The sequence below is a fragment of the Typopeltis vanoorti genome, chromosome 3, assembly GCF_054136105.1.
Source record: "Typopeltis vanoorti isolate ZY-2024b chromosome 3, IOZ_Tvanoo_1.0, whole genome shotgun sequence".
Lineage (NCBI taxonomy): Eukaryota > Metazoa > Arthropoda > Arachnida > Uropygi > Thelyphonidae > Typopeltis > Typopeltis vanoorti.
The window spans coordinates 163,006,980-163,021,949 of NC_143551.1; the positions used below are offsets into that span (position 1 = coordinate 163,006,980).

Consider the following 14,970-nt stretch of genomic DNA (forward strand, 5'->3'; position numbering starts at 1 on the left):
CAACCCATTCCACTCATTCACTACTCTCCAAGCAAAAAAATTCTATTTTTTTTCCAGTACTTTTTCCACTACACTTGAGATACCGATTGGTCTGTAATTTGCTACTGCAGTCTTAGAATCTCTCTTATTCAAGGGAAAAAACTCACGTACAAAGATTATTTAATAGTATAATTTTCGCCTGTGTGTCACAAGCATCTTCAGTACATTAAGCTCAAATTAAAGAATAACTGGCAATTCCAAAAAGCGCCACCTAAATAGCTGGTGTAAGATAACTAAAAAGGTCAATAACTTTCCTTAAAAAAAAAAAAAAAAAAATCAATACAATAAAAAGTTAGGAAAGATTAGCTGATTTGTAAAGTACTATCTTCCATAAAGGGGATAGATGTAAGCTGTCAGATCTGTTTAAGTTAGGAGAATGAAGTAGAGTTTCACATGTTTCTTTATAAAGGCGTTCCATGAGAAACTGACTTTTGTGAAGAATTCTTGTCTTTTTCCAATGAACTCTGTGTCTAGTGAAGATGGCATGTTCTGCAAGTCCAGACTTTTCATGTTTAAAGTATTCAATATAAGATTGGTGTTCTTCTAGCCGAATAGAGGCAGATCTTCCCGTTTGTCTGAAATAAGATAATCCACAAGAGCACGGAATCTAGTAGACACCTGGATGATTAAGATGTGGAAGCTTGTCCTTAGGAGAAGTGAGAAAGGTGGAGATTTTTCTAAACGGTCGAAAGGCAACAAAAATATTCAGTAGTTTTTAAAACTTTTGCTATACGTTCACTGATGCCTCGTACATAAGGGATAGTAATGCACGTTATTTCTTCTGTGTTTGAAGAGGAAGACGTTAAAACTACTCAAAGTTCTTTTAATGAAGTCTTCCTTTCTATCTTATAACCATTAGATAGAAAGGAAGAAGTTATATATTGTAGTTCTTTCTGTAAAAGATCGTCTGAAGAACAAAAGGAGTGGGCCCGATGAACCAGTGTTTTAATAGTTCCTGCCTTTTGACTGGGATGGTGATGAGATTCCGCATGGATATAATGGCCTGTATGAGTCTTCTTTCTATAAACTGAGAAATGTAGGTTACCATCTGGTTGGCGAAGAATTAGATCTAAAAAGGCTAACTGCTTATTTGATTCTACTTCTAGGGTAAACTTGATCCTAGGATGAAATGCGTTTAACTTTGAGAAATTGTTGAAGTTCATCAGAAGCGCCATTCCATACAGCAAAAATGTCATCGACATATCTGAACCAATGAGTAGGTCTGGGAGAAATGGTGTCAAAGATACGTTGTTCAAAATGTTCCATAAAGAAATAGGAGATAGCAGGAGAAAGAGGATTACCCATTGCTGTTCCTTCAATTTGTTGACACACAGGCGAAAATTATACTATTAAATAATCTTTGTACGTGAGTTTTTTTCCATTATTAATTTTGTATCGATATATCTACTCACGGTATACCTCTTTTAAAACTTATTCAAGGGAGTTATCTTGCCTTCTTTCTACTTCCTTGGAAATCTACCAGAGCTGCAACTAAAATTAAACAGCCTAGTCAGAGACATTGCAAATTCCCTTGCACATTCTCGCAAAACCCGAGCTGATATCCTATCTAATCTCACAGCTGCATTTACATTGAAATTCTGCATTATCCTAAGAACCTCCAGTTCATCCACCTCTTTTCCCACATTAGTATCTGTCACATATGATAAATAAATAATCTAACTAGGATGATATATCCTTGTAAAGTGGTTCACTCAGTAACTCGACTGTTTTATCTGCTTCTGTTGCCTAGTGACCATCTCACTCATTAAGGTTAATCTTCTATAGTCATTCTTCCACTTACTAGCCACATAACAAAAGAACTCTTTGAGATATCCTTTGGTCTACTTGGCTAGATTCTTTTCATAATGAGTTTGCTGGTCACTTTTCTCTTTATATACCCTCCAGAACATTTTCTTCTTCTGCAGCTTGTGCTTAATTATATTATTCATCCAACTCCTACCTGATTAACCCTCCTTAACTTAGGTGTACAATTTAATATTGCTTCCTCTAGATCAGGGTTTCTTAAACTTCTTGCTAAAGTGGAGCCCTAAAGCAAGCAAAATTTTTTTTGCAGAACCCTCGCAACTCAATCTTTAAAATAAACATGAAAAAAAAGAAAAATCAATAAACACTTGCCATTTTACAATTTAGTGCTCTGTAAATTTAAAAACAATTAAATTCATTTTAATGACTGGTGCAATTGTTGTTTTGAACTGCAGAGTTTTTCAAAGTCTGGTATGATGGACGTCACTTGTAGCATCATATCATTGATTTGTTAATTTAAAAAAAAAATAAGTGAATGTTTGTAAACAAGATTTGTGGAGCCCGCTTTGGGAAACTTTGCTCTAGATGACCCTTAACTATCTTCTGCGCACTACTAACATCATTACCCTGCAGTGTTTTATGCCATGGCACAGATATAAGCTTCTTCCTAAGCTTGTCATAATCATCTGCCTTGTAGTTCCACATATACCCCCCCCCCCCTTCTTCACAGAATATTCCTCATGTTATACAATCTCCCAAGTGAAGACCACATGGTCACTTTCCCCATTCGGAGGCAATCTGGTCACAAAGGTTATGGATAGCTCTTGTGATCCTGTGACCACTTCCAATACTCTCACACTCCCTAGTCCCATCACATGCTCATCAAGTAATTATCTCTCAGTAGGTGTATGAATTCTATTATCTTCATGCCATGTGATCGTTCTTCCTTCCAGTTTATATCTCCATAGTTGAAGCCCCCCCCCCCCTCATAATAATCATTCGGCCTGTACTAATTTGGCATGCATGTCTTCCAGATTACCTGTTGAATTCCCTGGCATATAGCAACAACCAACTGTATATTTTGTCTTACTGGCCTTAATCTTATACCAAACTGTTGATGGTTGTTGAGGATTTTAAGATTTAGTTTGATAGATATATTGTCAGTTGAATATACCTCCCCCCCCCACCCCCCCCCCCCCCCACCCCCCCCCCCCCCCACCCCCCCCCCCCCCCACCCCCCCCCCCCCCCACCCCCCCCCCCCCCCACCCCCCCCCCCCCCCACCCCCCCCCCCCCCCACCCCCCCCCCCCCCCACCCCCCCCCCCCCCCACCCCCCCCCCCCCCCACCCCCCCCCCCCCCCACCCCCCCCCCCCCCCACCCCCCCCCCCCCCCACCCCCCCCCCCCCCCACCCCCCCCCCCCCCCACCCCCCCCCCCCCCCACCCCCCCCCCCCCCCACCCCCCCCCCCCCCCACCCCCCCCCCCCCCCACCCCCCCCCCCCCCCACCCCCCCCCCCCCCCACCCCCCCCCCCCCCCACCCCCCCCCCCCCCCACCCCCCCCCCCCCCCACCCCCCCCCCCCCCCACCCCCCCCCCCCCCCACCCCCCCCCCCCCCCACCCCCCCCCCCCCCCACCCCCCCCCCCCCCCACCCCCCCCCCCCCCCACCCCCCCCCAAGATGTCCTAGTGACTAGGACGAAATATAGGAAGTATTAAATTCTATTTTAATTCTTTTTGAGTGTTGTAAAAAAATCCATTAAGCCTCCAACATGAGGAAGAATCAAATTCATAAGTGCTTAGAAGCTTTGTGCAGAGTTTCTTGTACCTTGAAGGAGCATGATATGCAGAACTTCCTCCATTGGGTAGAAAAAGCAAAGTACTATTGATTTTCCTCTTTTAAAGGTATCTGATAGAAGTCACTATTAAGATCAGGTTTTGAAAAGGCTTTAGCACCACTTAATTCACCCAAAAGCTTCTGTATGTAGAGCAGCATTTCTCAACCTTTTTGCCCTTGCGGAACCTTTGAAATAATATCCATGTTGTAGGGAACTCCTACATAATAATTATTATATATCATTGTTAGTAACTTTCTTTATTATTTATGAATTTAAAGATCATGAGGAAAACAAATAATAAGTGCTATAATAACTTTATCGTTTATTTGTAATTTTCAAAATAATAAGATAAATCAAAGTAAAAGTCATATAAACAAAAATATGTGCCAAAGAATTGTTATTTTTGAAACAAATATGATCAGTAAAGTTTAATTTTCTAATGGGGAACCTGTGCTTGTCTTTTGGTACACAGATACTTCATTTGGGGTCAGATTTTAGATAAACAAACACGAATTTCATCTTCAACGGAAAGGAGACGATTTCTGTCTCTGCTCTTAATACTTGTCAAACAAGAAAAAGCTTGCTCACACATGTAAGATGTTGAAAACTGCAGCAATATATTTATTACTTTACTATGAATAGTAGGATACTCTTCTTTAACAGAAATCCAGAACAGGTCCAGGGATAGGTCAGTAAATCTCATCTTGAATGTACGATCAGATTGCAGCCCACAAAGTTCTTCCTCTTCTCTTAAAGTCAAGTTCTCAGGATGAGCAGAAGATTCAGGGTATGGATCTCTCACCCAGTCATACATTTTTGATGGAAGGGACGGAAAATAATGTTCGATTTTTATCATCAGTTCTTCCAGGTGGGTTACACTAAGACTTGAAATTTGATGATATTCTTCTTTACTTTTAAGCTCCACCAGTAATTGAAACATATCAAGAATTCCCTTTTGCAACATGATTTTTCCAAAGATTCAGCCTTCTTTTAAATCCAAGAATCTTGTCACTTGAAGTTAATATATTTTCTCCAGGGCCCTGCAGTGACTTGTTTAGCATATTAATGTAATGAAAAATGTTGGCTAAATAGGCTAGTGTTGTGTCCCAATTTAGGATTATTATTCTATTTAGTGAAATTCTGCTTATCTATGTTCAACTATTATCTATGCACGAGATATCACCCCATAATACAAATATTTAAGCTATTTCTCCCCTTAGTGTCCCTAATATTTATATTATACTGCACCTTTTGGGACATTTAGTTTGAGATATTAAATACAAAAACAAGGAGCAATTACTAAAATATGTCCGAATGTGAAACAATATTGCAGTCGTGACACTTTATCTCATTTTTTTTACACATTAATTTCCTGCATGATTAGGTTCGTACGATTTTCAAGTGGTGCATTGGGCAGCAATTTCAGACAACTGTTTTATCAATGGAAAAAAAATTTATTAAACTCATTAGTATGGTACAATTCAATTTCTAATATAATTCAATTCAATACAGAAAACATTTGCAAAATAACATTATCTAATCACAAGTATTTGGCTATGATCCTATATGGGTATTACGATCATGCCGCCATAACAAATTCAACTCATAACCATAAGTGTAATCCCTTATCTAATTAACACATTAGTTAACCCTATATTAGTCTGAATACGCTATATGCTGTAGCACCTGGACATATGTGATCAACTCACTCTATTTAACTATCTAAAACTATGTAAATTAAATTATCCTTTCACTGTGTTAACACATAACTTTGACATTTAAAATTTTCCTATACGTTACAATACACATGCATAATTCTCAGGACACATGAATTACTTATATAATATTAATATTAACAAGTATATTTTCATTATAATCAGTCATGCACTAAAGTCCTAGTATAACTTTCCTTAGTCTCTTCAACAGTTCAGTAATAGAATAATGATTACAATCACAGATGATTTTTAGTTAACACAAGATTTTTACAGTACCGTTTCTCTTCTGTTTTCTGTATTGGCCTCTACCTTTTTCCGATTGAACTATCCTGGTATGATCTCTCCTATAATCGGTCACTCCCAAGTTCTTTTGGCATTAAACTGTGCTTATGCGATCTTTACTTTTCGTACTTGATTTAAGAACACTTTATGTTGTGTCCCAATTTATGATTATTATTCTATCTAGTGAAATTCTGCTTATCTGTGTTCAACTATTATCTATGCACGAGATATCACCCCAAAATACAAATATTTAAGCAATTTCTCCCCTTAGTGTCCCTAATATTTATATTATACTGCACCTTTTGAGATATTTAGTTTGAGATATTAAATACAAGAACAAGGAGCAATTACTAAAATATGTCTGAATGTGAAACAATATTGCAGTCGTGACACTTTATCTCGTTTTTTTTTTACACATTAATTTCCCGTGTGATTAGGTTCGTACGTTTTTCAAGTGGTGCATTGGGCAGCAATTTCAGACAACTGTTTTATCAATGAACAAAGGTTTATTAAACTCATTAGTATGGTACAATTCAATTTCTAATATAATTCAATTCAATACTAAGAAAACATTTAAATTAACATTAGCTTATCACAAGTAATTTGGCTATGATCCTATATGGGTATTGCGATCATGCCGCCATAACAAATTCAACTCATACAATCATATGTATAATCCCAGATCTAATTAACACATTAGTTAACCCTATATTAGTCTGAATACACGCTATATGCTGTAGCACATGAACATGTGATCAATTCACTCTATTTAACTAACCAAAACTATGTAGATTAAATTATCCTTTTACTGTATTTGACATTTAAAACTTTCCTGTAAGTTACAATACACATGCATAAATTTCAGGACACATAATTACTTATATAATATTAATAATAACAAGCATACTTTCATTATAATCAGTCATGCACTAAAGTCCTAGTATAACTTTCCTTAGTCTCTTCAACAGTTCAGTAATAGAATAATGATTACAATCACAGACGATTTTTAGTTAACACAAGATTTTTACAGTACCATTTCTCTTCTGTTTTCTATATTGGCCTCTACCTTTTTCCGATTGAACTATCCTGGTATGATCTCTCCTATAATCGGTCACTCCTAAGTTCTTTTGGCATTGAACTGTGCTTACGCGATCTTAACTTTTCGTAATTAAGGACACACTTTGAATCATCTATACAATGGCTGTGAAACTCTTCACGTGGACACTGACTTCTTTACAGATTTCCTTTTTTCATAGTTGTCACTGGATGATGAAACACATAGATAATACCTTCTTTCCTTTAGCTAAATGGCATTCCTTGTTTCTTACCATAGGAAATACGGAATCAAAATCCCACTCACTTTTGTTTCCTTGTTGTGACGACAGAGATTAACTCCAATCCCGCCACTCAGGAAAACCACGTGAAACCTATACGAAGGAGCTCGTGAAGAAACTGTCCGGAAAAAAGCCTCGTGGGGGGCTAACCCTTTTATACCTTGACCCCTAACGGCACCTTCTTTAATTTCTTTTCTCCGTCCCTTACTTGATTACTTCACTGACCAATTAGGGTGGCATTTTTCTGCCAAACATCCTTTGGTTGTCAAGCCCGTGACTCACACGTGATGACATCTCAATTCGGGAATTGACCCTGAGCGATAGTTTATTGTTTTTCTTTTGCTAGCCTCTAAATTAATCCCCCTTCCAAAATTTTTCTATGAATTTACTTAATATTTTAATCTCTAGTCTCTCACATACAATTTCTTATGATTAATCCTTTCTGTCTTACTTAGCTAATTTTTTCATATCACAATTGTAATACATTCCTTTTATTAGTTAGTTCAACAAACACTTTTTTGTTATATATTTTACTTAGATGCAAGAATATTTTTCTTTCTTTAAATAATTTATGTATTCGCTTTTATACAGGGTTTTATTTAATTTTCTCTTCATGTTACACCATGATAACTGAATATTCCACATAGTGAAGGTATCAGGGTGTAACAGTAGCATCTGCTAGTTCACCATTCAGAACAAACTATCGATATATCGAATTAAAAGTGTGAATATATTTTCACGTAGGTTAGCTAACAGTGGTTGCCATGTAACTCAAATGAAATTGGTCTTGAAACAATAAAAATACTTAATACATGTGACACTATCATTAAAGGTATTAGTTTTTGAAAAACATTGGTTAAATTAAACGGCCGAGAAAATTAGTTTATAAAACAGATTCAGTTATGTTAGTAATATAATATTTAGTAAATTAATAAAAATATAATAAAAAGAAATTAAACAAACTCGTGAAAAATCGGGTGCCCCCCCCATTAATGCATAAGTATCAAATAATGTAATTAATGTCCGAGCGATTAGCCTAGTGGCTTTGCGCTTCGCAACCATATGCCTGGTGAAGGAGTATCCTAGGTTCGATTCCCGTCGGCGATGTGAGGAGCTTAAGAATCTTCCTCAGCCATAGCCAAGTTAGCTGGTCTTGGGTATGGACTGCAGGGTTTTTTCCACCAGTTTATCTGGGGATTTTCATCCTGCAAGCATGCAAACCAGACCCGTGAACACACAGGCTACTGTCATAAAATACAGCAAGGAAGGCAATGGGAAACCACCTTGGGTCACTATCTCCCTAGTAATCAGCTGCAACCCTCTTAAGAGAGGAAGCCACAGGATCAGATCAGAATGTAATTAATAATATTATTTAAACATAATTATTATTTATTTGAGTCTAACTTTCATAAATACATAACACCTAAATGCACAATTTGTAACAATATAACTAATAAATTGATGAAATAACAAAAATCGATTGCTCGAACCTTCGACTGCAACCTGAAATAAAGGAGTAACCTTCCCAAAAATTACGATCACCATAAAGTGGAGTTTAGCCGAGAAAACATACGAACTTTTCATATTAATGAGTGGATAAGTACCTACAAGCTAGAAAACACATAGGATTGATAAGAGACCGGCTGCGCTTCTCACATTTCTTGCTTGCACTGACTCATAAGCGACACTAGCTAGCACTAGTACTAGCTCCAGTTGCCGTATGATAAGTGGATCATGGACAGCATTAATACAACTAACGCGAACTCACATTTATTCCTTTCAGAGAATGTTTCTTGTTTTCTTCCACTGTTTAAGTTCATTTATTTGCTATTACTATTCATTATTATTTCTTGCGGAACCCCGGTTGAGAAATGCTGATGTAGAGAATAGCCAGTAGGTTCTGTAATCTTATATATTGCACTTAAGGACAAGTCTAAAGTTAGCATTTGGCTTCTCTAGTACTAAAAAAGGAGAATTCCACAAAGTTGTTGAAGGTTTAATAATCTTTAAGTGTTGTAGAGCATTCAGTCTTTGTTAAGTGTGAGAAACAAATCTATGTTAATCGGTATCAAATACCTCTTAAATATGCAAAATATCAAAATTAATATTGGATATGTCAGGAGAAACTAACATTTCTTGAGAACTCAGATATTGTTGTAACACCCCCCCCCCCCTCTTCAACTCTTCAAGCTGTCTGCATATTATTTAAGACGTATTTGATACCGATTAACATAGACTGGTTTGTCAGACTTAACAAGGACTGAATGCTCTACAATACTGGTCTGAGACAGTTCCAATATTCCTTCTGAAAAACAGTCACTGAATTTTCAAAGTATTCATGCATTTATCACTTTCAACTGGTCAACCTCTGGATTTAGTTTAGTCCATCTTAGAATTTTATGTAACAAATCCTTGAATTCTCACTTTGAAGAAAATTCTTTATTCTTGGTCTCAAATGAACAAACCTCAGGGATCAAGAAATCAGGGGAGAATGAATCAAGAAGTTTAGAAAGTGCAGCCATATATGAGAACTTTTGATATTTTACCCTAGTAGTTAAGAGTACCTGATTAATTGCAACCATAAAGTACAATGATAACTCTTCTCCAAGCAAAATATCAAAATTATTACTGGATATATCAGGAGAAACTAACATTTCTTGAGAACTCTGTACCAAAATCACAGAAAATGTATAGTAATAAACAGTTTCTGAGCAGTGATACTTGTGCATTAAGTTTCGCAAATTAACAAGATAGCACAAGGAAAAGATTGAATTATATATTTAATAGCCATATATTTCAACCAAGACAATCGAGGAAAATAAGGAGTAGCCATAGTATTCAACACAAAATACGAGGCTAATCTTCTTGAATGGCAGGCAGTCTCAAGTAGAGTGATGTGGACAAATATGAGAATGGGGAACTGGACAATGAGACCTATTTGTGCCTATGGTTCCACAGAAGGTTTTACTAAGGTAGAAGTGGAGGAATTTTTTGATGCTTTAGAAAAAGCAATTGACACAATGAAAAAGGAAAAGTTGGTCTTTGTTGGGGATCTAAATAGCAGAGTAGGAAATGATTGTCAGACATACAAAAATATTTTGAGAAAATTTGGAGAAAAGAGAAACGCTAATAATAATGGCAAATACCTGTTGGATTTCTGCTCAGGACATGGACTGGTTATTACTAACACCATGTTCCAACATAAAAATGTGCACAAATTCACATGGAGAGAAAAGGCAAGGAATAAGAAAAGTCTCATTGACTATGTTATTGCTGATAGTGATGTTTTCTCCCTGATGCAGGACACCAATGTGTACAGAGGATTTGAAATTTTAAGCGATCACTATTTAGTCTTGAGCAGGATAAAATTGAATTTCATATTGAAAAGAATAACATTTAAGAAAGTTTTAAAGCGAATAAAAGTTGAGCAGCTCTCAGATGTGAACTGTAGACTAACATATACAAAGATTATTGAAAAAAAATGAAAGAGTTTGAGAACAGGAACCAAACCTTGGAGATTCAGTGGCAAGCCTTGAAGAAAACCCTGATTGATTCAGCCAGAGAGACATGTGGTGAGGTTGTCTCTGGCAAGGATAGAAAAATCAGGACTCCATGGTGGACACAGGAAGTTAAAGAGGCAGTGAAGGAAAAGAAGAAATCATATCAAAAGTTCCTGGTAAATAAGTCAGCTTTTGCTCTTAGAGAATACAGAGACAAATGTAAGAAAGCGAAGCACTGTGTAAAACTAGCTAAACAGAAGTCATGGTAGGATCTTGGCAAGAACATGGAAAATAAATATCAAGAAGGTGGAAAGATATTCTGGAGTTGTTGAATAAGCTTAGAAATGGAGGAAAGAGTGCTGTAAAAGGACTTAGAGATGATAAAGGTGACATGAAAACAGGAGAAAAAGATATCCTTGAAGTATGGAGTAATTACTTTGAAAAATTGCTAAATGAAAGAAGCAATGATAGCACAGTGGTAAAAAACACTCAACGGGCATACAGTCAGGAATACATATCCATACTTGAATTAGAAAAAGCCATCAAAGGCTTGAAATGTGGCTGCCTTTCTACATTCGACCAGAAATGCTGAAGTATGGTGGTATAAAAGTGTTACAGTGGCTGCACTGCATAGTTCAGAAAGCCTGTACAGATGGTCGAATTCCTGATGATTGGAGTAGAGCTCTAATAGTACCCATGCATAAAAAGGGAAATAAAACTGAATGTGAGAATTACAGAGGTATTTCCCTACTGAGTGTTCCTGGCAAGATCTATGCAAGTATACTTGAAAAACAGTTGAGAAGAATTGTGGAAGAAAAGCTTAGTGAAGAACAAGCTAGATTCGAGCTAAATAGGCTGTCAGGATCAGATCTTCACTTTACGACAAGTAGTCAAGAAAGCATGGAAATATAACAAAGATCTGTATTTAAGTTTTGTCGATCTGTAAAAGGCATATGACAAGGTGCCAAGAGAGAAGCTATTCAATACACTACAGTTATATGGTGTCAATGGGGTATTATATCAAGCAATACTTAGTCTGTATTTGAGTTGTAAGTCAGCAGTTAGAATTGAAGGAAGTACAGGAAGATGGTTTAATGTTAAATCTGGTGTGAGAAAAGGATGTACATTATCTATATGGATCACATTATGAAGGAAAGTGGTATTAAACACTATATCAGAATTGGAGATGTTAATGTCAGCTCTTTGCTTTATGTATACGATGTTATACTTCTAAATAAATCCACTACAAGTTTGCAAGATTTCCTGACTAAATTGAATGACTGTTGTAATAGATATGGTATGAAGGTCAGCATTAAAAAGACAAAGACAATGAAAATAGGTAGAATTGTTGAAAATGTCAAATGTGTTGTGAATGATCAACCTGTGGAACAAGTAAAACATTTCAGCTACTTAGGCACGATTTTTAGTGAAGATGGTAAATTAAATATGGAAATAGACAACAGAATCAACAAAGCTGGTATGGTAGGAAGTCAATTGAATAAGTTAAGAAATTAAAAATCTTACTTAAAAAAGTATCTTCCTGGCTCCCTGACATCATGAAAAAACTTAAACCTTTCCGCTCCCCCCCCCCCCCCGAATATACGGTTTACCAAAAATCCACAAACTCAATTCCCCACTCAGGCCTATAGTAGATGCCACCAATCACCTTGCTACAGACTGTCTAAACAACTGGCCAACTTTCTGACCCCCCTCACCTGAAGGTCCACTTCCTATATAAAAAAACTCGACCCACTTTAAAGCCCTCACAGAAAATTTAACCTTGAATAATGCAGACATATTGGTAAGCTTTGATAGCTCCTCTTTATTTACCAATATTCCCTTAACTGACATCTTATCTCTCTCAGAAAACGTTTTTCCTTCTGACATCTAATATCTCTTTTCCTTTGCCATTTACTCTGGGTATTTCTCTTGGAACAACAAAATCTACAAGCAGATAGAGGGAACTGCCATGGGTTCCCCCCTCTCACCCCCCCTTGCCAATTTCTATATGGAAGATTTTGAAAAACGAGCCATAGACTCAGCCCCACTCAAACCTTCTATCTGGCTAAGATATGTAGATGTATTCTCTATTTGGCCTCATGGCCCAGACATGTTAGACTCCTTCCTCAGTCATCTCAATAGCCTACATCCAAGAATCCAGTTTACTATGGAAAAGGAAAAGAACAATTGTTTACCCTTCCTAGACACCTTAGTCACACGCCTGCCTAATGATACACTTGCCTTCACTGTATACAGAAAACCCCCACACACACAGGCAGATACATTCACAAACTCTCCTAACCACCACCCCTCTCAACAATATGGCATTATTAAAACTCTTACCAAGAGATCCCGCAATCTTTGTTCCAGTGGAACCGCCCTCACTACTGAGCTTAACCACATACACAGCACTTTCCTCTCCAATGGCTACAGCGATCACAGTATCAAAAAAATAATCAGTTCCTCCCCCATTCCCTGTCCTTCTCGTCAACAAGATTTTATAAATGCCATCACCATACCCTACATCCATGGCACATCCGAAAAAATAGCCAAGATTCTAAAAAAAGTACAACCTACACACAGCATATAAGCCCCACTCCAAACTTGCTACCCTTATCCGTTCTACGAAAGATCAGCTCCCTCCTCTCTCTCTCTGCCTGGAGTTTAACAAAGCACCCTGTTCCTGTAAGCTGGCGTACTTTGGACAGACAGGCAGATCAGCATCCATCCGCCTGGAGGAACACGTCTTACATCTGTAAACACAACTATGGTCATTCAGGCTTGGCTGACCATGTTTTGGACACCACCCACAGGGTATCATGGAAGAAAACAACCATGCTCCACCACAGCAAATTCAAGAAAGAGAGACTTTTCTTAGAAGCAGCAGCAGCTCTCAGAAACCAACCAAATCTTAATAAATACGGTTGCATTAAGCTTCCGAAGATTTGGGAAACATTCATCACCAGAGGTCCCACCTTACATTCCAGGCCACCTACTACCCTTACATCTAGATAGGATAGGACTTTAGTGTCACCCACGTGGTTGTGCTTAGTATTGTATGATGTTTGTGTATATGTTACATTAGTTGTTTTTGTAATTCCCATAGATGTCCTAGTGACTAGGACGAAATATAGGAAGTATTAAATTATTTTAATCCTTTTTGAGTGTTGCAAAAAATCCATTAAGCCTGCAACATGATGTCCTTGCAGCACTTAAGCCCCTACACACGAAAGATACCTCCATGGACAAAGTGCAACGTGGCATGTAACAAGTCAGGTGTTTGTAGCTGGTATAAAATGGAGGAATATGATGCTTCCCAGTCAGTGAACTGTGTCCCAGTGAAATAGCTGTGAAAAGGGGAATTGATGCAGTTTGAAAGAGGCATTGTGATTGGATGTCATATTACAGGTCTATATGTGTGACAGATTTGGCCATCCAAGGTCAACAATCAGTGATACCATACTGAGATGGAAGTGCAGAAGTCAACTACCAGCACCCTACAGTCACCAAGCATTACTGTAGAGTGCTACAAAGGATAATATGTAAAAACCACCTTTTGTCAGCTGTCGTTGAATGCAGAGCTTGGGCATCAACTAGAACACGATTCTGCAAAAACATTCAGAACAGAGGCTCACAACACGAGTTTCCATGGTGGGACTGCAAAGAGCATGTACAGTGGGCCATGGAAGCTTGAAAAGCAGTGTTATGGAGCGATGAATCACACCATACCACAGATTGGCAGTTGTGACAGATGCCTGGTGAATGTCTCTTACTAGAGTGATTAACCCCCAACTATGAAATTCAGAAGAGGTGGTGTGATGATATGGTCTTGTTTTTCCTAGTTTGGTCTTCAACCTCTGTTTGGTATCTGAACATTCTGGACAGTGCAGTGCTTTGTAGTGTTTTTCTATGGAACTGACTATTGTCTCTTTCAGCAAGATAGTGCACCTCATAAGGCTGCTGCTTAATTGTGGGGCTTGTGGACATAAACATTACCATACTTGACTGGCTCTCCACAGAGCCATTGGTGAAGTAGAATGTCGAGCGAGGTCAAGGGATGTTTATCCCACAACAGTCCAGGACTTCATTATATTCCTGCAGGAAGGATAGTCCAAAATTTCCATTGATTGCTATCATGTGCTTGTTTAAAGTATGCCCCATACGATTGCTGCACTTATCACAAACCAAAGGAGATCCTTTATCTTATTGAGGTAGGTACCATGACTGTTTGTTCCTCACTCTGCGGTGTCCATTGACTCCTTTCCAAGCATTGTACTCTGGTGTCCTCACAGGCTAAGGATGAAATACATTTTTACCTGTATATGAAAAAGTTCTCATGAATACAGCCAAATACAGACATAAATTTATTGCCAGCATACTAATAAATTATATTACACAAAAATGTGGTATAAATTTCATACAAATTAAATTACAATGTGTTTTTGACAAAAGCTACAAATTTCCTAAGAGCATAAGTAATTTGTAATTAAGGAATTAATGT

General features: G+C 37.8%; 1 protein-coding gene across 1 annotated transcript in view; it reads left to right on the forward strand.

Moving 5' to 3' along the window:
- The first annotated feature begins 4,406 nt into the window (after positions 1 to 4,406).
- The window catches only part of LOC150108716 (uncharacterized), a 131,803-nt gene continuing 121,239 nt past the window's right edge, over positions 4,407 to 14,970 (forward strand). The window contains exon 1 of the mRNA XM_090416174.1: positions 4,407 to 4,506. Coding sequence (XP_090272300.1) covers positions 4,428 to 4,506 — 79 coding nt within the window. The 5' untranslated portion in view covers positions 4,407 to 4,427. The remainder of the gene's footprint in view (positions 4,507 to 14,970) is intronic.